Source organism: Panthera leo, chromosome A3, assembly GCF_018350215.1.
Source record: "Panthera leo isolate Ple1 chromosome A3, P.leo_Ple1_pat1.1, whole genome shotgun sequence".
Taxonomy (NCBI): Eukaryota; Metazoa; Chordata; class Mammalia; order Carnivora; family Felidae; genus Panthera; species Panthera leo.
Genome location: NC_056681.1, coordinates 131,690,330 through 131,712,423, shown reverse-complemented (window position 1 = coordinate 131,712,423; position 22,094 = coordinate 131,690,330). Strand labels below are relative to the sequence as shown.

Here is a 22,094-nt window from a genome sequence, read left to right as displayed (position 1 = left end):
GCCTGGGTGGCTCAGTCGGTTGAGCGTCCGACCTCGGCTCGGGTCATGATCTCACGGTCCGTGGGTTCGAGCCCCGAGTCGGGCTCTGTGCTGACAGCTCAGAGGCTGGAGCCTGCTTTGGATTCTGTGTCTCCCTCTCTCTCTGCCCCTCCCCTGCTCTGTCTCTGTCTCTGTCTCTCTCTCTCTCTCAAACAACAACAACAAACATTCATTCCATGCAGTTCTGCAAACATCAGGGTGTGGCAGCTCTGGGTCAATCGGGTACCGCCCCCCCCCCCCCCCCACCTGAGGACGGCTGCTGGTTCACACATACCTTCCTACTTCCTCAGCACACGCCCACCACAGACCAGACCCTGACGTCAGGAGCCAAGGGCTCGACCTTGGGGAGCTCTCAGTCTAGGGGTGCAGGCTCAGTTCGCGTGCTGGGTAGGGGAGAAGTGTTCTCATTTCTTTCTCGCCTCAAATCCTGTCCCCTAACAGCTGTCTCGGCCTCAAGGCCGGGGCCGGAGAAGGTCCCACTTCGGGAAAGAGAAAGATGTGGGACAGAGGCACCCTCAGCTGCCAGTGGGAAGGTTCCGGCGAGGTGGGTGCAGGGGGAAGGGACAGAGGCAGGTGTGTGGGTAGGGGCCACCCCGCGGCTTGGCATTAGGAAGGCTCGCCGGGCGCTGTGTGCGGGCTGGGTGAATGCTGCAGGGTGAGGAAGAGACAGGGGCCCTGGCCGAAGAAGTCGTGCCCGCAAACGTGGCGCAGGCTCTGAACACGATCCAAAAAAGCAGCCTTGGGCGTCCCTCACAGTGAAGGCGCCATCAGGAACGGCCCAGGAGGTGAGGTCCTGGGAGGACCACGCTGCTCCGTGGGGACCCTCCGAGGCACGACCTCGTCCTGAGCCAAAGCGACTCTCATCTGCGAACAAGGGGAAATTCCACGTCAAAAATGTGCTGCAGGCTGTCAGTCCCTCGCCTTCCTTCTGGAATTCAGCATCAGAGCCTCCAACAGCTGTGTGCCTGCCCAACTAAAATATTAAAAGAAATGTATTTGTGTTACAGAATTCCTGTGCTTTGCCAGACTCACGTTGTACGTTTTCGCGACCATTTTCTGGGCTCCCCGGAAGGCTAAGAAATACACCCAGAAGGAGAGCCTAGCCGAGGGGCCGCAACAGCACTACCGATTGGCATACCCAGCACAACGAATCCGAATCCGAGGCTGCCTCTTGTCCTCACGCCTCTGTCCTTGTAAAATCACCTTCCGGTTGAAAAGAAAAAAGCGCACGGGAGCCCGACCCTGAGCCAACGGTGCCTGCCTGTCTACACCGGGAACTCCCCCGTGAGGACAGGAATCAGAACTCTCATCGGCCGGGCCCCCTCTGTCTGGCTTTACTTTGTCCATGTGGCTATAGCTGAAGTTGTGACTTGGGGTTACCACGCAGTTGAACCACTCCCCTATTTTGCAGATGGGAACACTGACGCAGAAGAGGCAGGTGCTTTGTATACAGCAAGCAATACAAGCAAATTAAAATAAACTATTTTTAAAAGATCGATGAGTGCATAGGTTCATGTCGGGTGAATAAATAATTAAATTCCACAGGTGATAAAGCCAGCTGGAACCAGCTTCCCCAAGTCCTGCTCGGGCCATGCCACAGCATCTGATGTGTCCGGTGGCCGTGGGATTCGTGAAGGCGTGGCCTGGGGAAAGGAAGGTCCCCTGCCCCTCCCTTTCTTGCTCTGAAGGTTTCTCCCAAGTCCTATGCATTCCTCATGGGGGCTTAGTTTTTAAATCAACTCTGTCCTTAAACTTCACCAGATGCCCTGACTGATCGACTATTTAACTTCAACTGGGATCCACACATTCTGTTACCAGACTTCTCACGTCATAGGAAAGGCAATTTTCCAATGAGAGAGAGAGGGTAAAAATGTTTCCGGTCGTGCTAATTTTACATTTTCCGAACTAGCTTATGGCCCAGGAAAGTCAAAGAGCTACAAGGCCCCATCACAGATCAACCGCGAAACCAGGCAAGGAAGAAAGAGGTCAGTGGTGGATGTAACTAGAGTGTATTATACTAAGCAAAATAAGTCAGAGAAAGACAGACACCATATGATTTCACTCATATGTGGTATTTAAGAAACAAAACAGATGAACATATGGGAGGGGGAAAAACAGAGAGGGAAGCAAACCATAAGAGATTCTTAAATACAGAGAACAAACTGTTGATGGAGGGGAGGGGAGTGGGGGGATGGGCTAAATGGGTCCCGGGCGTTTGGGATGATGTTGTACGTAAGTGTTGAATCACTGAATTCTACTCCTGAAACCAGGATTGCCGTGTGTTAACTAACTAGAATTTAAATATACATTTGAGAAGAAAAAAAAAAAGAGTGGTGGAAAGAATTAAGATTTTTACAGAAATAGAAACTAATGAATTGACCAAAAGAGCTTCAGTAAAGGAAACACCAAAGGAAGTATTTCAAAAAAAAGAAAATTAAACCTAGAAGAAGGACTGAAATGAGCAAAGATAGCAAATATGCCAAGAAAGCAAAACCAGCGCTGAGTAAATAAAAGTTATAGTTAATTTGAGGAGAAATAAAGACAAGGTGGAACTCAAATACCACGCAAAAATAACACGTAAAATCAGACGAGTGATTATAGTGAAAACATTCTAAAATTTGTGTATTTTATGGGGCGCCTGCATGGCTCAGTCAGTTAAGCATCTGACTCTTGATTTCGGCTCAGGTCATGATCTCACAGTTCACGGGTTCGAGCCCTGCCTCGGGCTCTGTGATAACAGTGCAGAGCATGCTTAGGATCTGTCTCTCTCCCTTCCTCTCTCTCTCATCAAAATAAATCAATCAACTTAAAAAATAAACAAAATAAAATTTATGTCTTTTGTAGCAAATGTTTGGGTGAAGGATAGAAAAACGGCAGAACTTTACAAACTGAGTTAAATACATACGTTAAGGACAACCACTAAAAAAAAAACTTTTTTTAAGGCAATTTTCCAAGAGCTAAAGAAGAGAAATAGCGTTTATTTCAAAGTAATAGAAGAAATGGAAATTTTAAAAATCAGGCTAAACAGAAAGTAGGAAGTAAGATTGTGGGGAAAAAAATCAAAATATCAATAATTACAATAAAAATGGACTAAACTTGCTAGTTAAAAGACAGAATCTGTCAGACTGGATTTTTTGCTTTAGGACAGCCGTATGCTGTTTATAAAAGACTTACCTAAAACATGAGTGCTCGCATTTAAAATAAACGGATGGGGAAAGACATCACAGGCAAATATTTATCAAAAGAAAATGAGTATAGTTATATTAATAGGAAAAAAAAAGACCATGTGCTTCATAAGACAGCAGACTTATCATCTCATGATGAAAAGCACACCAGAATGGTCTAACAGTCTTGAGTGTTACACATCTAACAACACAGCCTCAAAACAGAGAAAAACCTGACCTTTTTGGGCCCTCTTTCCTCATTCACAGAAAGAAAATCAAACACGCTGGAGAACCAGCGTTGTGAGGGGTCGGGGAACTGGCGCACGGGAGCCATTAGAGCAGAGAGTGCTGCCTAGAGTAGGTGGCCATTGTCAGGGAGACACCCACCTTGCACGGAGAGACAGGGTAGACACATTACAGCTTCTGGAAGCTTCTGGAACACTCTAGGTCCAGGGGTCCTTTGAGAAGCTGATGAAACCGACAGATCTCCTCTGTACCCCAAAACTGTGCACCTGCAGAAAACATCACAAATAATTTCAGGGGTACTGAAGGACACTCCTGAGATTTTTCAGGTTTCTGAGATAAGGAGAGGAAAGTGACGCTCCTTGAGACCATGCCGTGGAAGGTATGTCCAGAGATGGGGGGGGGGGGGTCTCATCTTAGGGAAGAGGTCTGAGAGCCATCCTCAATTACAGAGAGGGCCATCATGAGTCTTGCTCTCAGCAGGTCTAGGGGGCAGAATTGAGACCAGTCAGTGAAGCTGACTGTGGCAGTGAAGCTTTCTTAGAGCGAGCTCAGGCTCGCTCTAAGAAAGGCATTGCCGAGAAATGCACAGGGCATGTCATAAGGTGTGGAGCTCTCGATGGAAATGGCCCAACAGCGGTAAGGAGAGGATGCTACAGAAGGAACCGCCACCTCCAGAGGGATGCCGGACCCCAAGACCTCAAGCTCCCCTTCCAATCCCTTAGAATCCTATGGAGCAGACGCGAAAGGATCAGGTGTGGGGATAGCCCCGCCTCCTCGCTTCCTTCCACAACTGTTTACTAAGCACCCCACACATGCCAGGCAGCACTGTAGCTGGAGATGGACCTCTGGCATTTTGCCTTTAGTGAAGGAGACAGATAATGAACAAAATGACTTGAGAGTGGTAAATGAAAGCCGACAGGGGGGGAGGCAGAGACTATCAGAGAGCTGGGTGGGAGCTCGCGATTAGGCGGTCACGAAGGGAACGATTTTTGAGCTGCGACGGAATGACAAGAGCGAGCCAAGCACAGCAGAGAGCGTTCCGGAATAGAACAGCGTGCAGACACAAGGGGTGGGGGGCAGCTTGGTGGAGTGGGAGCACAGGTGGGACACAGGTGCAGTCATGAGGCTGTGGGAAAGTTCTGTTTTGGTGTGTACTGGGAAGAATGAGCCTGTGTTGGCTGAAATGAAACCCAGGCTTTGATCGCTGAGATCTGTATAATCACTGAGAGAGTGAAAATTAGCCCTGCTGGCTGGCAAACTGAGATAAACAAGTTTTCCAATGGGACACAGATGAAGCCAACAGAACAAAGGAAACAAAGAAACCCAGGCGAGGCCATGTTGCAGCTGCAGAAATGACTAACACTCTCCCTCGAATCGCCCGGCACAAGGCTCCTTTCCAAGACTTGAGTTCCTCCGTGGGAGCGCCCCCTTGCTGCAGCAAGCCACATACACCCACCGCGGGGACTCCGGGGGTGTTCTTGTATCTATCTAGGGGGCTGCAATGTAACCAGAACCGTATTGACCAGCATTGTTCTTACTAGCCCGAGGGCAGTTTGCTAAGAACCTTATAAAGAATTTGTGACATTTCATGTTGCCTTAACCCTCTGCGGTGACCGCTATTATTACCTCCTTCTTCCCAGGAAATGGCACTGAGGCTTAGCAAGAAAACTAGAAAATAGCCAAGGGGGATTTAGGCCAAGCCCACCCCCACAAGGGAGCTGTATTTCCGCGGCTGCCCATGAGCAAAGCTACTCTCAGCATTTGAGGGTTGGTGAGGGCGAGAGCTGGCGCTCCGATCCAGGTCTGACCCCTAAGTGCTTGCTCTTAACCAACATATTTTACCACCTTTCAGGGCAGAAAGCCAGTGAGTGAATTTCAGCCCTCATGCAAAATGCAACTGGCCTCCCCATCTCCGATCTCGAGTGCACTTGGTCCCAGAAATGTACAAGATGCAAAAGCAAATACATTCTCCTTCCCTGGAGGCACTAACCCCTCCACCAGGGAGGGCCCCAGAGTGCACACGCACCACTGGTGTTGGGGATCGGGAGCAAACATCTTTCTTCCAGTGCACAACTGTGACACTTTAAGGGGCTTCCTCAGGTCCCGGCTGAGTTTGCGGTCTCCTGAGGACCCCTCCTGCTTTACAGATTCCCCACCAGTTTGTGGAACCCACGTGTGAGAGGCAGCTGTTGGCCTCTACCGGAATCAAAACAGGGCTACTATCGGCTAAACGATCAGCAAGAAATTGTGCACGAAATAGCCTCCTGCCCACGTTGGTTTTGCAGCCCGAAAGCTAACTCCCCCACCGTTTGCTTCAAATATTACTTCCTGTTCCGAACCACTGTCAGATCGTCTCCTTTAACAAGGCTTCCCTGCCTCCCTGGGTTAGAAGAGAACAGATTTCCACCTGAACAGCAAGTGAGGGGCGGCAGGAAGAACTCGGGCCCCAGGAGGACTTGATGGGGAATCGTTTCCAAGCTGCTCGACTTCCCAGTTTTGAGAGAGCGGGCAAGCCCTCCGAGCCCATCCCCGCCTCCCTCCCGTTAGACCTGATGTACAGACGCCTGTCCTCCTATTTTCCCTCCTGCTTTGAAAACCCAGAACGGGGACACCTGTGAGTCCGGTCCTCTTCCCCAGCCTTTGTCCTGGGAGGTGACAGCTCACTGCGGCCCTTGGGGATCTGCTCCTCGTGCGTCCAAGCTGCAGGGCTCAGGCATTTCACCAGAAGGCCGCAGAGGCAGACCCGGAACCTGGCCAACAGCCAGAGCACGGTGGCCAACGGCTAGGCGTGAGGCTGAACCCAACGAGAGTCCCCTCGGCCGATGTGCAGCAAGCCCACGGAAACCACCACCCAGTGTCGCAGTGAGGAATGACGGGCTAAGTGTCGGTCTGGCCCCACCCGGGAAACTGGGAGCCAGTGCTCTCAAGTCCCGAACTCCCTGACGGCTTCCAAGTGAGGGTTTTTTCAAGGGCAACACCTGAGAAGGTGGGCGCCGTTGACTGGAGCCCCGTGAGGTCGTGTTAGAAAAACTTGTGTTGCTGCTTCATCCGGGCCCCTGGAGGTGATTCCCTGTCAGGAGATTTGCAGTGTGAAAAATGCCTCCATTCCTCACGTTGGGGGTGTCACCAGGTACGTCTGGTGACTATCTTTGCGGTAACGCGGATTCACTACGTGTCCTACGGGCTCCCGTGAATGACAAGCAAGCGTCCCTATCTCTTGGGCTTAGGCCTACACGTCCCCCCAGCCGGGCCGGGGGGTGCTAGGACCTGACGAGATGGGTGCCGGCTTCAGTGGACCTGTGTTCCTCTGACTCTGAATTCCCACCGTCCCATCCGAACGCTCAGGACTTGTTTCCTCATCTGTAAAACAGAGAAGGGAAGACCCGTGTCTATTACGCAAGGCTTTCTAGAGAAAAAGATGTACAGATTTAGACACGTAGAGTTAGGGAGATCGATGGCCAGATACAGATAGATCTGTTGTAAGGAGCTGGCCCACACGATCACAGAGGCTGACAAGTCCCCAGAGACAAGGTGATGAGCTGGAGACCCACGAGAGCCGATGGCGTTAAGTTCAAGTCCAGCAGCAGTCAGGCAGGAAGAGTTCTTCTCCTCCTTCTTTCTTCCTTCTTCCTTTCTTCTCCTTCTTCTTCTTTTTCTCCCCTCCTCCTCCCCCCTCCTCCTCCCCCCTCTGTCTTCCTCTTCTCCCCTCCCCCCCTCCTCCTCTTCCCCCTTCTTCTTCTTCTTCTTCTTCTTCTTCTTCTTCTTCTTCTTCTTTTTAGAGTTCTTCTTGCTCCGAGTTTTTGTTCTGTGCAGGTCTTCCGCTAACTGGATGAGGTGCACAGGTAGAGTGATCTGTTTTACTCAGGCTGCAGATTCAGATGAGCTTGTTCTTAGGAGGCGAGCTGCCAGGTGGTGGTTGTGCTTCGCTGGACTTTAATCCTCGGTCTCTCCCTCCTCGGCCACTTCCACGTTCTAGACCGGATCCTCCCCCCTGGAAGAACGAACTGAGCACGGACACTCGGCGTGGATGTGCCCCGCACGTCCGAGTTGGCAGGGCCGCTCACGTCCACCCTCCCATCCTGCCCTCACCAGCAGGACCAGGTCGGGGTGGAAGACGGTGGCTCGTCCACGGTCTCCCGGGGGTGGGGCTGGAGCTGGGACGGAGGTCTGGCGGACACAAGTCCCACGCTCTGTACCCTGGATTTGCAAAAAGCTCCTGTTCTCATAACTCCCAATCCTATAAACCACTGGAACCACAGAGCTTGGGCTGAAGGGATCCTAACACCATCTGCCTCAGGCCCCCGCAGACCTCATCTGGGCCAGTAATCAGCCTCTAAGCACTGGTTCCGTTTTTAAATATCGAGATCCCGAGGGGTGGGGGAGAGGGGAAAGAGGGTGATGGGCATCGGGGAGGGCCCTTGTTGGGATGAGCCCTGGGTGTTGTACGGAAACCAATTGGACAATAAATTATGTTTTAAAAAATAAAATAAAATTTAGCTCAAATTAAAAAAAATCGAGATTCCTTCATACCAACTAGTAAATAACTGCCCCCGATCCGCCCCCCTCCCCGTCCCCACGACTCCCCTCTCGCCTCTCACTCCTGCACACCTGCAGGCCTGGAGGCAGCCTCCAGTCCTTTCTGGCTGGTGCCTGGGCCGCACCTGTGGTTGACCATTTGGGTATCACCCCCCCCCCCCTCCACTCAGAGCCACTGCTGCCTGAGGGCTCCTTGTCAAGCACGGGCTTCCCCCAGGGCCACTGCTGAATTCCTTCAGGGACCCCTTCTTTGGACATCACATTCATTTCCATAGTATCTCGCCTGGCTTCTCACAGGGTCTGGGATAACAGAACAGGAGGAGGGAACCGCAGAGTTGAGAGCGGACGGAGGAGGCAAAGCTACATGCTGCCCCCTGCTGCCCAAGATGTGCATTGCAATCACCTCCAATTCAACTGCTTTCTCCTAAAATGCATTCAGCTGCCCATTAGTGGGAAATTACAGAATAAAGAAAATAAAGACGATGTCCCCGGAATATTTTTTCCAGTGCTTAAAGTGCCCCCAACTTCCAGGGATCCAGAGTCTTCAGAATATAAACCACTGAGTTTATAGGTAAAACTGTTTATGTGGGATGCTTGTCCTCTGCAAATAATAATTTAGGAAGAGATCAGAAATGGCAGTCAGCAGGGGCCCTGGTCCTGGCACCTCATTTCCTGCCCATGGAACCAGTGGGGGACATGGTTTCCTGAGCACACAGGCTCTGCACCAAATCCAGATATGATCAACCACCCCTAGGAGGCGGTTATACTCTGGTGAGAAATGCAGACATACTCTCCGACCTGAAGTGCTATGCAATTATTATTATTTAAGTAGGCTTCGTGCCCAATGCAGATCCCAACGTGGATCTTGAACTCACAACCCTGAGATCATGACCTGAGTTGAGATCAAGAGTCAGATGCTTCATCCACTGAGCCACCCAGGCTCCCTGACAATTATTATCGTTAACGTAAATGTCTATCAAGGAATATTTATATTATCTCCCAGAGCCTAGGTTGGTATAGAGTGCCTAACTGCTGAAAATTATCAAGGATGTTCGTGGGGAAAATGGGGACTAGTTAAGTGTTAGAAAGCGAAATCACGAAAGTGCAAAATAGTTAACACAGTGTGGCTGAGACCACTGTCCTCAAGAAAGGCCTGCTTGCAAGATTGGCCCTTCACCGGTATCTGGGAACCCAGATTTTGGGAGGGTTCCCTCCATTCCCTGATAATAGGCTCCCTATGCCTACGCTGTGCTACGATATTCCTGCTGAGAACCTGCTTTCCTTCTGGGAATCTGGAATTTGGGGACGTGCTACACGAGGTGCCTATGTGACTTGCCCCCAGTGAAAGCCCGGGGAGCTGACTCTCTAAGGAACCTACCTGGTCGACAATCTTTGACACACACGTTGCCACAATTCATTGCTGGGCGGTGTGTCCCAAGTGACTCCACAGGAGAGGGTTTAGAAGCTTTTGCCTGGTTTCCTCTGGACTTCATCTCATGTGCCTTTCTCTTTCCTGATTCGACTTCCTTTCCTCTGGCCAAAATAAATCAGAGCCATGAGCACCGCCATATGCTGAGTCCTGGGAGTCCTCCCAGCAAATCATCGACCTGGGGGTGGTCTCAGAGACCCCGATCGACACCCAGCTTCCAGCTCTGGAGGGACCAGCAAAGCTGACACACTCATGCCTGGCTGGAGAGCAACATTGCCCTGTATACTGCGTGTCATTAAGATGTCCCTATCCTCTGCCTCCGTCATCCCATTTTGGGAATATGTCCTGTTGAAACAGTTCCACAGAAAGAGGCACAAAGATATTCACCGGAGCTCATGCTAAATCCGGAAACAAAGTAAATGCCCAGGAAGAGGGAAAATGGCTAAGTAAATTATGTCACATCAATTCTAAGAAACGGATTAAAGTGAGATGTATAAAGATCACGGAGAAACACATGAAAAGGTGTTTCCGATGTTAACTTTTTTGAAGCTGAATACAAAACGGTGGGTACACTGACAGCAAAGAAATAACAAACAGTAAGATCAAAAGTGACTCTTCCAAAGTGAAAATGGCCTGGGATGCCACGGGGGTGTGGACTTATCCACAAATAAATTAACCTTGACCGTCGCCGTAGGGATGAACTCAGAACTCTCTGGGGACTTGGTAGGAGCCTCTGGAAAGGTGTGAAAGGTGGCCCCAAGTCCTCTGGCTTTCATCACCTTGGATAAAGCGTTCAGGGTGTGCGCCTGGGGGGAAATGGAGGTTGGGGTTAAGCCAAAATTTTTATCCGGGTCGGCGTTCCAGGGCACAAGAGGGAAGCCTAAACTACACAAGCAAACACTTTCCCCACCGCAGCCCCTGCTTCCTGGAGCCCCGCCGCCCTGCCCCTGACCCTCATTTCTCTCGTTCCCAACAATCGCAACCCCATCTCTGCACCGGCTCCCTGAGGCCCCTGGGCGCTGCCCTGCAGGGGAGAGCTCTCCCTAGGGACCCGCCCTCCGCCAGCCAATTGGGGAAGGGGCGGGGTCTACAGGAAGTGGGCGGGGCTCCTCGGGCCAGCCCCTCCCACGCTTGCCCCTGAGGCTCCACCCCACCCGGTTTTGCGAATTCTCCCCTGTTGCTGGCACTTGGCCCAGTGGGGCCCCACCTGTCACTGCACATCAGAGGCTAGGCTGTAGAGTTCTACCAGAACCTACGTTAAGGTCCTTAGGGTTGCGAGAAACCCATTAAAATACAGCCCCAGCAACCCCCCAAATCCAGGGATTTTTGTCCTGTCCTGGAGAGAGTTGTATATAAAGTTAAGTCTCAAGATGTGGGGTGTGGAAGGGGCAATGACTTGCTCAAGGACACCCAGCAAGTCATTGGAAGAGTCATTGGACACTGGAACCCAGTGTCCTGATTCCCTCCAGGCTGGGCTCAGTGACACCCACCCAGAGTGGATCTGAGCACTTTTCCAGGTCAGTGACTGAGGAAACAGAATGTGTTCAAGCAGCACCGGCAGGTGAAATCTCCCCCAAGCCCCCCACATTTTTAAATTTTTTTAATGTTTATTTATTTTTGAGAGAGACACAGACAGAATGTGAGTGGGTTAGGGGCAGAGAGAGAGGGAGACACAGAATCAGGAGCAGGCTCCAGGCTCCGAGCTGTCAGCACAGAGCCCAGCGCAGGGCTCGAACCCACGAGCTGTGAGATCATGACCTGAGCCGAAGTCGGTCGCTCTACCCACTGAGCCACCCAGGCGCCCCATGCCCCCCACATTTTATTTTGAAAAATGTCAAACTCATAGAAGCGCTGAAAGAATGGTACCGTGAACACCTATATACCCATCACCTAGATTCTACAATGAATATTTTGTTCTATTCGCTTTGTCACATTTCCATCCCTCTACCATCGGTCAGTCTGAAATGGTTTCTAAGTTAAATGAAAAGCCAACCCCCACAGAAATATTCAACCTCTACACTCACCAAGCCCTGGTTCATCCTGGAAGCACCTGCTGGCCTTGTTGGTCCTGTTCCTTGTCTCCGGAGCATGTGGCCAGGGGACCTGGGCCAAAGTATCTGAGCAAACCACATGGCTATTCCAGGCTGTTCCAAGCTGCTCTACGTCACAGCCTGTGGTTGGCCTTACAAGAGGTGTCCCACGCGGCAGGCCATCTCTAAACACGCTCATGGGGCCCCTTCCAGAGGTTCCAGGAGGTAGGAGCTGCCACTCCTTGGCAAAGCAGAGACCTGTCCCAGCTGTGCCGAGGGCACAGACACCAAAGAGACAATAGCCACCAGGAAAGCCTGTTTCTGGGCCCCCGAGGTTCCACCCAGTTCATCTTCATTGGGAAAAACGTCAAGGTCACTGAACGCCAGCCTGCCTGTCCCAGCTCTGGAGCAAGAACAGAGGAGAGAGAAGAGACAGACTCCACCCGCCCCACAGCCTCTGCTTTTGCGCTGGTTTTGTTCCAAAAGGTCACAACACTCAGCCGCCCCCTCAGGCAAGTGCTGGCGGCTGTCACCCCATCTCTGCTCCAGCCCTCTGCGCCCCCCCCACCAACCAGTGTGGGCTTCACCGCCTCTCACCTGGGCCCCCGCGGTGGTCACTCCCCAGCTTCTTGTCCTTTCCTGATGCTTCTTTGCCCTGCAACCCCCTGGGGCTTCAAGCCAGCAGGGTCTCCCCCTTGTGCACTAACTCGGGGCACAGCTCCGACACCTGTGGCCGGGGGCCCCACTCACCAGCCTCAGACCTCCCTTCTCTCACCTCCCCCCGATACCGATGCCCCCTCTGGAATCCCCGCATTTGTGCTTTCCCCAATTTTTCCACCTGGCAAGTTCTCTTCACCTCTCCTTGGTGCCTCTCTCGTGAAAACAGAATCCAGTGCGAGCTCAGGTGCGTTGGCTGAACTTGTCCGCACACCCCGGGGCGCCCTGTGCACACCTCTGTGGAGTGTGGCTTTGCGCCTAGTCGTTTACGAGTCTATTTCCCAGCTATGCAGCGCCGTGAGTGCCGTGCCCAGCTCCATCGGCCCCCAGAACAGCTTCAAGGAAAGAGAGGAGGGTCTGCCAGTGGCAGGGGACGGCCAAAAGCCGAGAGACCTGGGAGCATTAGTTCTGGGAGCAGAAGCCACGGGGGAGGGGTGTCTGAGGAGGCCAACTGAGCCACACGAGAAGAGGCCCGGGCCGCAGAGCAATCCGGGCCACACTGGGTCAGGGCAGAGTCGCAGCCAGAGGTTCAGAACCGGAATCCCCGCCTGCCGGTTCTCCTTGTTTCCTTCAGAGGATTCAAACTCAAGGCCAAGCCTCAGTTAGTGACTGAGTGACCTTGGGCAGTCACTTAATCTTGCTGGGGAGGGCCTCGGTGTCCTCATCTGTGGAACAGGGTTGGAAATACCTGCCTTGGATGATTGGGAGGGTTCGGCAAGATAACGGATAGTGCTTTGCAAACCCTCCAGCTCTGCGGAGCCAGAACAGGCACTCATCGCACAGTATCACTAATTTGCCCTTGCCTGCCACAGGCTCACACCTCCTCCAGGGAGAAGGGCGCATCACACCGGTACCCGGCCTGTGCCCTGTCGTCCGCACTTCGTCCACCTTCTCACGGGAGCCCTGCATCCACGGGGGAGCCGGGGAGCCGAAAGGATTAGTGTTGCCAGTTCCCAGGCTCCCAAAGGGGCAGGGGCTGCTCAGGGTCATGTGGCAGTTGGGAGGCTGGGCCCAAACCCCCACATCCTGTCTGGGAGCCAAAACAGGTGTCTTTTCTCACCGCCCCGGAAGTCTGGGCTTTGATCCCTCTCCGTATTTGATCCCTCTCCCCCTATGCCGTATTGAGGTCTCCAGCCAGGCGGGCAGGGGACAGAACTGAGGGGCAGCTGAGTTGGGCCTCGCACAGACATCTCGCACGCACACACACACACACACACACATACACGCCCTTCCTTTTCTTTCCTGAGCTCACGTGGGTGCCGCCCAGTTCCCAGGGCAACAGTCAACACAGTCAGAGGCTGAAAACGAAGCTGGGCTCAAGGGCTGTCCCACCACTCTGAGCTTGGGGTCTTGAGGGGCGGCGACCCCTGCCAGGCTCCCCTAGGGTTCGGGGCGGGGGGGGGGTGTCCCAGGAGGGTTCCGAGCTCAAACAGGAGTCTCTCTGTCTCTCTCTCAGTCTTTTTGTCTCTGTCTCTTTCTCTCTCCCTCTCCCTCCCTCTGTCTCTCTCAGTCTCTCTCTCTCTCTCTCTCTCACACACACACACACACACACACACACACGGATCCATGGGGAGTCACCCCCACCCTGGGTTCCAGAGAACCACATCCGCTGGGTACCGGCTCCCCTCCACCAGGCCGTCCGCCTTACACACCCCCACTGCCCGGAGCGGCCCCGCGGTGAGCAGGGGTCTCGCTGGCGGTCGCCGAGCCCCCCAGGCCCCCGGAACTGATGGTGTGCAGCAAGATCAACTGTGGAGGGAGCTCCTGGAGGCCGAGAGACGGGGCCAGCGGCGCTGGTGAGTGCTCTGCCTGACCCCCAGCCCAACTCAGGGTCTAGGAAGCTTCTGGAAACAGAGAGACAGATGAGAAGGAGTAAGCCAGGCAAACGGTGTTGGTGGAGAAGTGCTCGGGGCCAGGGGGCCGGGAGCACATGCCTTGGCCGGACTTGAGCCGGAGGGTGGGAGAGGTGGGCAGGGGCCAGGTGACCCGCCTCGTTCATTCTGGGGTCCCGTCTGCCTTTGGAGTGACCCCTCCGGCTGGCGGTCCCGGGACTGACTGCGGGGGGCCGGCCAGGACACGGGGGGGGGGTGGGAAGGCGGCTTTCTGGGGGAGCCCTGGCCCTCGGACCAGGGGAAGGACATCCCTGCAGGCACCACTCGGTCCAGACGCCGTTAGGAGGGCCACCTTGTTGGGCCGCGGCACGGGACGGCCTGGACCTGGCTCCCGGAGCGTGCACTCTCAGGACAGGGCGGCCAAGGAGCTAGCGGACAGACGAAAAAGTAGAGTGGGACTGTGTTGTGGGGAGAGAGGCCCTGGTGATGGTGCACAAATATACCGGAAACCACTGGACCACACACTGTAGGAGGATGAACCTTATGACATGTGGACTTGATCTCGAGTGAACCAAAAAGGAAACCGGTGAACAGAAAGAAAAGAAACTGGCCCTGGAAAGGTGATAAGCTTTCCCTGGAAGGGCATGACGGGTCTCCAGCGGTGAGGTCATAGCACAGAGCTGGCAACGTTCACTCGCTGGGCGGAAAGTAGCCAGGAGACTGAGAAAGGCTGCCAGAGAAGAAAGGGTCCCAGAAACCAAGAGGACAGGGTTGAGGGAAATCCAGAACCGTTCAGCCCAACAGAGATACGAGTCACAGGCGTACTTTTCCATATTCTAGTAGCGACCTTAAAAAAAAGTAACAAGAAATTAGGGAAATCCATTTTAATAACACACGTTTTTGTGTTTTTTATTTATTTTTGAGAGAGAGAGAGAATGAGGGAGGGGCAGGGAGTGGGGGGTGGGGGTGGGACAGAGGATCGGAAGGGGGCTCTGGGCTGACAGGAGCGAGCCGGATGCGGGGCTTGAACTCACGAACTGTGAGGTCATGACTTGAGCCAAAGTCAGACGGTCAACCGACTGAGCCACCCAGGCACCTCTTAATAACATATCTTACCGAAAATATTATCTTTTGGGCATGCAGTCAATATTTTAAAAAGAATTAAAGAGATACTTGTCATTCTTCTTTGTACCAAGTCTGTGAAATCCGGTCTGTATATTTTGCACTCACAGCAGACCTCGACTCACAGGTGCTCGGTAAACCAACCTCCTGGGGTTTTACAGACAGAGAAACTGAGGGCCCAAGAACACAGTGACCTCGTCAGGGCCACACAGCAAGCGAAGCGGGCTGCAGGCAAAGCCAGGACAGGGGCCCCGCGTTCTCTCCTCATACCCTGCTGCCTCCCGCTAAGTCTTAGCCAGGCTCTGAGGCCAAGGCCCATGCCTTCTGTCAACTCAAAACCAAAGCTATTGAAACATGGCTCCCTCGTGACAGGAAAGGGGGTGATGTTGGGGGGGGGAGGGTCACGACACTTGAGGAAGATGGAAGGAAATGAACGGGCAGAGTGGGGAGAGTGCGGCATAGAAGGGCAGAGGGGAGACAGGCCCCCAGGGAAGGCTCGGGCAGGAAGGTTCCAGATGTCTCCAGATGGCTATACACAGGAGACTCAGTTCAAAGTCTGAGCATGGACTTTGAACAATCAGACAACTTGGAGAACAACCAAAAAGAGCCTCTAGAAATAAAAATCTGTAACATGGAAATACAAAAAACACAACAGGAATGAGAATTCATAAACTCAGATAGATGCGTTGCAATTACTCAGAAAGACAAGGAGCAGGACCCCACGGAGGGATCAGAACCCTAGAGAACAGAACCAACATATCCTTCACCAGAGCTCCCCAAGGAGAGACTGGGAGAGATGAAATATTTGAGGAGAAAATGTCCAAGAACTTTCTAGAACCAAAGAAATGCATGCCTCCACAGACACTGGAGGCTGTGCTCCACGGCAGGAGAGTGAACAAGGAAGGAAGGCCCGGGATTCAGAAAGAGAGAATCCCCGGAGTGGAGGTCGGGACGGCAGGAGCAGGTCCTGGGCAGCAGCCCCGGTGGGCACTGGGCGACCCGGGCTCCTGGACGGTGGCCTCCGGGGAACAAATGTGAGAGAGACAGCTGATTACCTGTTGCATCTGATTGTGCAGAAAATCATGCCGCAAGGGGCTTCCCAATTTTGTTGGAGGGTTTGGAATCAGTGATATGAACAGAAAAAGCTAAAAAAACAAAGGACAAAAAATGGGAGGGGCGTCTGGGTAGCTCAGTCCGTTGATCGTCAGACTCTTGATTTTGGCTCAAGTCATAATCCCGGGGTCATGGGATCCAACCCTGTGTCGGGCTCAGTGCTGAGCACGGAGTTTGCTTAAGATTCTCTCTCTCCCTCTGTCTCTCTCCCATTTGTTCTCTTTCTCTCTCTTTCTCTCGAAAAAAGAAAACAGGGACAAGATGTGATTATGAACCCTAGAAAAAATTTTAAGCCGTACAAGGAACTGAGCTCATATGATCTTAGGTAGTTGTTCCATGAAGATCATTTACAGAAACCCAAGGATGTAAACAATACATATCAATTGAGCCAAAATCTAGCACAGAATAATTTTGGAGGAAGTGAGGGGAAGGAAAGGGGCAAGACAGCTGACTCAAAATCTCCCATAATTGAAAGTCCACAGGTACGCTTACAGTTTCAAAAACTCAAGAAATGGCAACCTAGGTTTATTGTTCCAGAACATGGTGGCGAGACACCCAAAGAAACAGCCAAAGCCGTGGAAACTTGACCCCAGGCTGGGGGCGCTCGGGGGCTGTGAGGACTGGGGCACAGAGCCTGTTTTTATTATGTCTTATGGAATTGTTCAACTCCTTAGGAACAGATTAAAATAAAAATTACCCTAGCAACACAGGTAACGCCCTTCTCGCGATCCCTGTGTCTGTCCCTGTCCCCTGCCCCTTCCCGCCTTCCTCTGCGGCGCGCACTGGACGCGCAGTGGGTGAGCGGAAACTGGTTTTTCTTCACAAAATACTCGGGGGCTCCCCTGTGGCCCTAAAGATGCAGAGGCACACGGGGGGGGGGGGGGGCTCGCACCACTGGGTTTCTCACCGCGGGCTACGTCCCCTGGCACCGTTCATTCCACCCAAGGAGACGTCAGGAATGCTGGAAATATTTGTTCGCTCTACAGGACGCGCACCGGCTGCGTTTTCCGTGTTTGTTTCACTTGATCGCGGAACTTCCTCCATGACGTAACACGTGCATCAGCGGCCTCGACTCATTCCCTTGACGCCGCGAAAGTCCCGTATAAAAAATGCCACAGGGAGATGTAACACTGCCCACGTGTTTTCCTTTCCAGGGCTCAGAACTGGAGTTTCCTGAAAGACTATGATCCCCTGGTAAGGCCATTGATGTTCCTGTCGCGCACCCTCGAACCGGGAACGTCCCGGCACTCATCTGACATTGATTGAGGACCTACTGTGTGTTAGATGCTGGAATGTGCAGAGGCAAAAACAAAAATACTCTCTTGTTTCAAGACACTCGGGGTCAGGGGAAGAGAAAATGCTTCGAGCATTTAGGTATTAGTTCTCCCCAGTGTTTCTTGATTTTATGAAGATGAACCAACTAGAAATGTTTTCCCCCGTATGAGGATGTCAGCCATGTGTAGTGAGGGGTGTGCGCTGTTTCCCGTATGGAGAATGAGCTTGGGCGGGCATATTTGTAAACCAATTCCCCGCTTTAACATCGCCACCTCTGATCCATCCTCCATATTGCTACCGGAGTAATTTTCCCAAGCCACAAAACTGGCCATATCCCTCCCCTGCTTAAAATCCTTCAATAAATCTGCGTGTGTCGGGGTGGCTTACAATGCTTCTCGCGATCTAGCCCTGCCTGCCTCCCCACGCTGACCTACACGCTGTTTTGGTGAGGCCTCTGTGCATGCTGTTCCCCTGCCTGGCGTGCCCTTCCCACCTTGTCCGCGTGAGGGGCTCTTAAGTCTTGGTCATCCTTCAAGACCCCACTCAAGTGCCTCCTCCTGTGACATCTGTCCTTCCTGAGCGGGCTCAATCAGATCACTCCGTTCTTGACTGGCCAGCGTATCCAACCCCCTCCTTTGGTAGAGCGCGTCGTGTTTCAATGCTCAGTTTCACCAGGCAGTGGGCTCCCTGAGAAGGGACAAAGATGGCTTCATCGCTGTACCCCACCCTCCAGCTGTGCCCTACCCCCCAGCGTCCAAAAAATAGTTGGCTCTCTGTTAATGTCGGAGGAGTGACCCAATGGGAGAATGAATCATGAGACCTGAAATCCTACACTGAGCTCCTGGTCTGGGCTCCCAGCCCCCGGAGTCCCCCTGCCAGGAGCTAGGTGTTAGCCACCGGATCACCGAAACCTGCGTCACGTCCAAAGGTGGGGCCACCCGGGCATGGGCCTTCCTCAGTGAAAGCCAGCATCCCATTATTTCACTGGCCCTGCAACTTCTATTTGACACAGGGTAGCACGGAGTTAACCCTTGTTTAAACAAGGGCTCACCCGATTGTTCTCAGCTCATGCATTTACTCACCTTTCGGTCACAGAAGTCACCAGAAACACATGCACAAATGTCCAGAGCGGCACCCCCAGACTGGGAATCGACCCCCATGCCGTCGGCGGCAGCAGGGGTGAATGATGGGGAATGTTCGTGCAAGCCACACAGTGGCACGCGGGGTAGCAAGGGCAAAGAATGCGCCGCAGCCACACCCAGAAAAATGTGGATGAACCCGGAAAACATTCAGGGGAGAAAGGAGCCACGGTCTTTTTAAGATAAAAGATAAGACAAAGTTCAACACTGGGCAAAACCCGGGAATTAGAGAGGGAGCCCGGGACGCGTCGGGGGTGGAGACTGGCTGCGGGGTCGGGAAGAAGCGTGTCCGGGTCCTGTGGTCATTTCTCGATCTGGGTGCGGCTGCCCAGACAGGCCCACGTCGTGGCGGCTTGTGGAGCTGCACGGGCACGATTTGGGGACGTTCCTGCGTGTGTGTTAGACTTCGAGTAAAAGCTCACCCCGAAACCAACCCTTTGCCCTCCCACCGGACGTGAGGCAGTGTCTCAGGTCACGGGGATAGAGAGAGGAGTCAGACCCGGTCCCTCCCGGGTCCCTGGAGGTCAAGCATCAAAGCAAAGGGGTCAGGGGGGGCGGCCGAGGTAGGGAGCCCCGGGTGAGGAAGACGCATTTGGCGATAGATGAGGAGTCTCGTGACCCTTCTGGGCTCCCAGGTCGGAACTGGGACGGAAGCAGCCGGAGAAGGCAGCCTGCTGAGGCCACCTGCCCCCTGCTCCCTGCGTCCCCTTCCCTGCTAAGGGCTTGGCCGCCTGCAGGCCTCTCCTGCTTTCCCTGCCGCCTGTGACACAAACTGTCCCCGCTCTCAGGGCGAGAAGAAGGCGCCTGTGACGTTGCCGGAGAACGTGCCTTTCTTTTCCGACGCAGTCCCCAGTTCCACGAACCAGGTTGTGGGCAGCAGGGTGGACACGCCCCTGGGGCAAACCCTCATCGGCATGGACTTCTTCTTCGTGGAGGGGGTCCGGAAGAAGAAGCTGGAAGTCGAGCTGCAGCCCGTGTAGGAGGAGGAGGGCCAGGGCCGGCGGGCCTGCCCCAGGTGGGTGTGCGAGTGGCGCGGGGAGGCCTCGGCCCGGGTCAACCGCCCACGCGTGTCAACCAGCCCCGCCCTCCCTCCCGCGCGGGCCCTTGCGAGCGTCGCACTGGCCCATCTTCACACACGAGATCAGAAGGACCCCAGGAACTCGCCCAGGGTCATAGAGCAGGCGGCGGTTGGGACTCCCTCGCAAGGCCGGTGATGGGCCCTGTGTGGCGTTGAACAGGTTGTTCGAACCCTCCGTGCCTCCATGTCCCCACCTGTAGCCCGGTGTGTTTGCTTCCCCTTAACGAATGGCCACCCAGCGAGTGACAGAAAACAGCACATATGTATGATCTCACCGCGCTGGGTGTGCCCGGGCCTGGTTTGTTTCTGGAGGCCAAAGGCCTCTTGCAGGTAGGGTAACATATCCGCGGGCCCCAGGGATTAAGACATGGGCGCCACCGGTGGGCCAGGTTTTCTGCCACCGAATACAGAAGTAATAAAAGTACTGATTTTATAAGGTTGAAATGAGCTTCCGCTCAGAGCAGCCCCCGGACCATGGCCTGAGGGTGTGTTTGCGGAGGACGCCCCTCTTTTGGGAGGGAGAGTAGCATCCCGGCGAACCATCCAGGGAAGATGCGGGTCCCCACACAGGGGCCGCGGAGAGGTCCGCTCCCGGGTCAGTCTCTCCGTCTCCCTCGTCCCCGCGTGATGGTCTGCGAGGTCACGGTCAGGCTGGAGCTGAGCCGGGAGGAGCCGTCCCACGGAGCCCGAGCTGAGGCCCCGTCAGCTGCCCCTGGGAGCCTGTGACCCGGACCCACTCCAAGCCCTCTGTGCTCCGGGGAGGACACGGAGGGGCCTGGGCCCGGGCTCAGCCACAGCAGGAAAGGGGAGCAGGGCGCCTGGGGTCCGGATGGGGTCTTTTTTATGTTTATTTATTTCTGACACAGAGAGAGGCAGAGGACGAGCGGGGCAGGGGCAGAGAGAGAGGTGGAGACACAGAATCCCAAGCAGGCTCCAGGCTCTGAGCTGTCAGCACAGAGCGCGACGGGGGGCTCGAACTCACGAGCAGTGAGGTCGTGACCTGAGCCGAAGTAGGCCGCTCAACCGACTGAGCCGCCCAGGCGCCCCCGGATGGGGTCTTATTTCCATTTGAGAGAGAGGGTGAAGCAGGAGATATTCTGGGAACTCCCAGGAGGTGGGAAGGGTCGAGGTTAAATGCAGTTGCGGGGAGAGGAGCCCAACAGACCAGAGGGAATCATCCAGAATCCAGAGCTTCTCTGCCTGCCCCTGGAGGGAGGGAGGGAGGCCCGGGGACGGGCGTGGGCTCGGCCACTCCCTGGGAGAACAGTCACTTAACGGACAATGCGATTGTTGAGCACAGGCTCTGTGCTTGGCACAGGACCTGAATGGTCTCTTTTGTAAGGATCATTGTCACCATTTGAGAGGTTTGGAGACTAAGCCAAAGACTCCATTCCGTCCGGCCAGGGTCCCACAGCTGGCGAAGAGCCAGGCTGATGCCTGACTCACCACCCTCTCCTCTCCGGGCCTCAGTCTCCACAGCTATAAAATGGGGGAGGAGGGACTGATTGCCAGGACCTCGCCAGCTCAGGGCTGTACCTCTGGGCACGCAGGGGTGCAGGGGGTACCGAATCCTGCCGGTTTACAGGTGCATGCGTTGGTTGCAGTCGTGCTGAGTGACATCCCACTCCGTCTCTGGCTCCCGGGTCCCCATGATCTTGACTGGCTCGGCTGGACTTGGCTCGAAGCTGCAGGTGGGGTCCAAGTCCGTCCATATGTCTCTCATTATCTCGGACCCACGGCTTCCTGGGGCATGTTCTCATGGCACACGCGAGGCTTCTGCGTGCACACGTCCACTGACGTTTCATCGGCTAAGCAAGTCACGCGGCCGAGCCCAGCCTCACAAGGGCAAGAAAGCACACTCTGCCCACAGCGGGAGCATCAGAAGGCAAATCTTGGCTGAATAATCGTCCCAACTACGACGCAGAGGATCTGACCAATTCCATGAGGGCCTTTGGGCAATAGTTAGTTCTTTGTAAACTGAGCTGGTCCTGGAGGAAAGGTCAGGGAGATGGGGGAGGGGAGGGCTTTTCTGGTGGATGGGAGAGACAGTGCCAGAAAGGGCTGCAAGGCACGGGGGGCGGGGGGGGGGAGGCAGCCGGGAGACCAGCGCTGGGCAGAGAGCCCTGGGGAATAGCCTCGTTCTGCACCCCGCCTGTGCGTGGTACCATCACGGGAGACCCCTCCTCACGGCCGGCCAGCTGTACCTTCCCTTCCCTGCCACGTCTGCCCTCTTCTTGAGAGGATGCCTGCTTCCACCTTCCCACAAATTGGCCACATCACCCACTGGGAGCCAAGAAGATCGGGGCCACGGGGCATCTGCTATATGTCTCCTTTGGAGCGGCATGAAGAAGGCTGGATGGGCCAGGAGGAGAAG

At 54.2% G+C, this 22,094-nt stretch overlaps 1 protein-coding gene across 1 annotated transcript; it reads left to right on the top strand.

Moving 5' to 3' along the window:
- Window positions 1-13,703: 13,703 nt before the first annotated feature.
- CA3H2orf50 (chromosome A3 C2orf50 homolog) lies at window positions 13,704-21,634 on the top strand. Its single transcript, XM_042933673.1, has 4 exons — window positions 13,704-13,957; window positions 17,383-17,422; window positions 19,431-19,657; window positions 21,306-21,634. Exons 1-3 carry the CDS (start codon window positions 13,728-13,730, stop codon window positions 19,620-19,622), a joined length of 462 nt encoding a protein of 153 aa, XP_042789607.1. The 5' UTR covers window positions 13,704-13,727; the 3' UTR covers window positions 19,623-19,657; window positions 21,306-21,634.
- The last annotated feature ends 460 nt before the right edge of the window (window positions 21,635-22,094 follow it).

Bases quoted from the DNA above. Each gene is read 5' to 3' on its own strand.
- CA3H2orf50 (XM_042933673.1), top strand. From the start codon at position 13,728: ATGGGGAGTCACCCCCACCCTGGGTTCCAGAGAACCACATCCGCTGGG. The intron at 13,958-17,382 runs GTGAGTGCTCTG...TTTCCTTTCCAG, and splicing joins AGACGGGGCCAGCGGCGCTG to GGCTCAGAACTGGAGTTTCC. The intron at 17,423-19,430 runs GTAAGGCCATTG...CCCCGCTCTCAG, and splicing joins TGAAAGACTATGATCCCCTG to GGCGAGAAGAAGGCGCCTGT.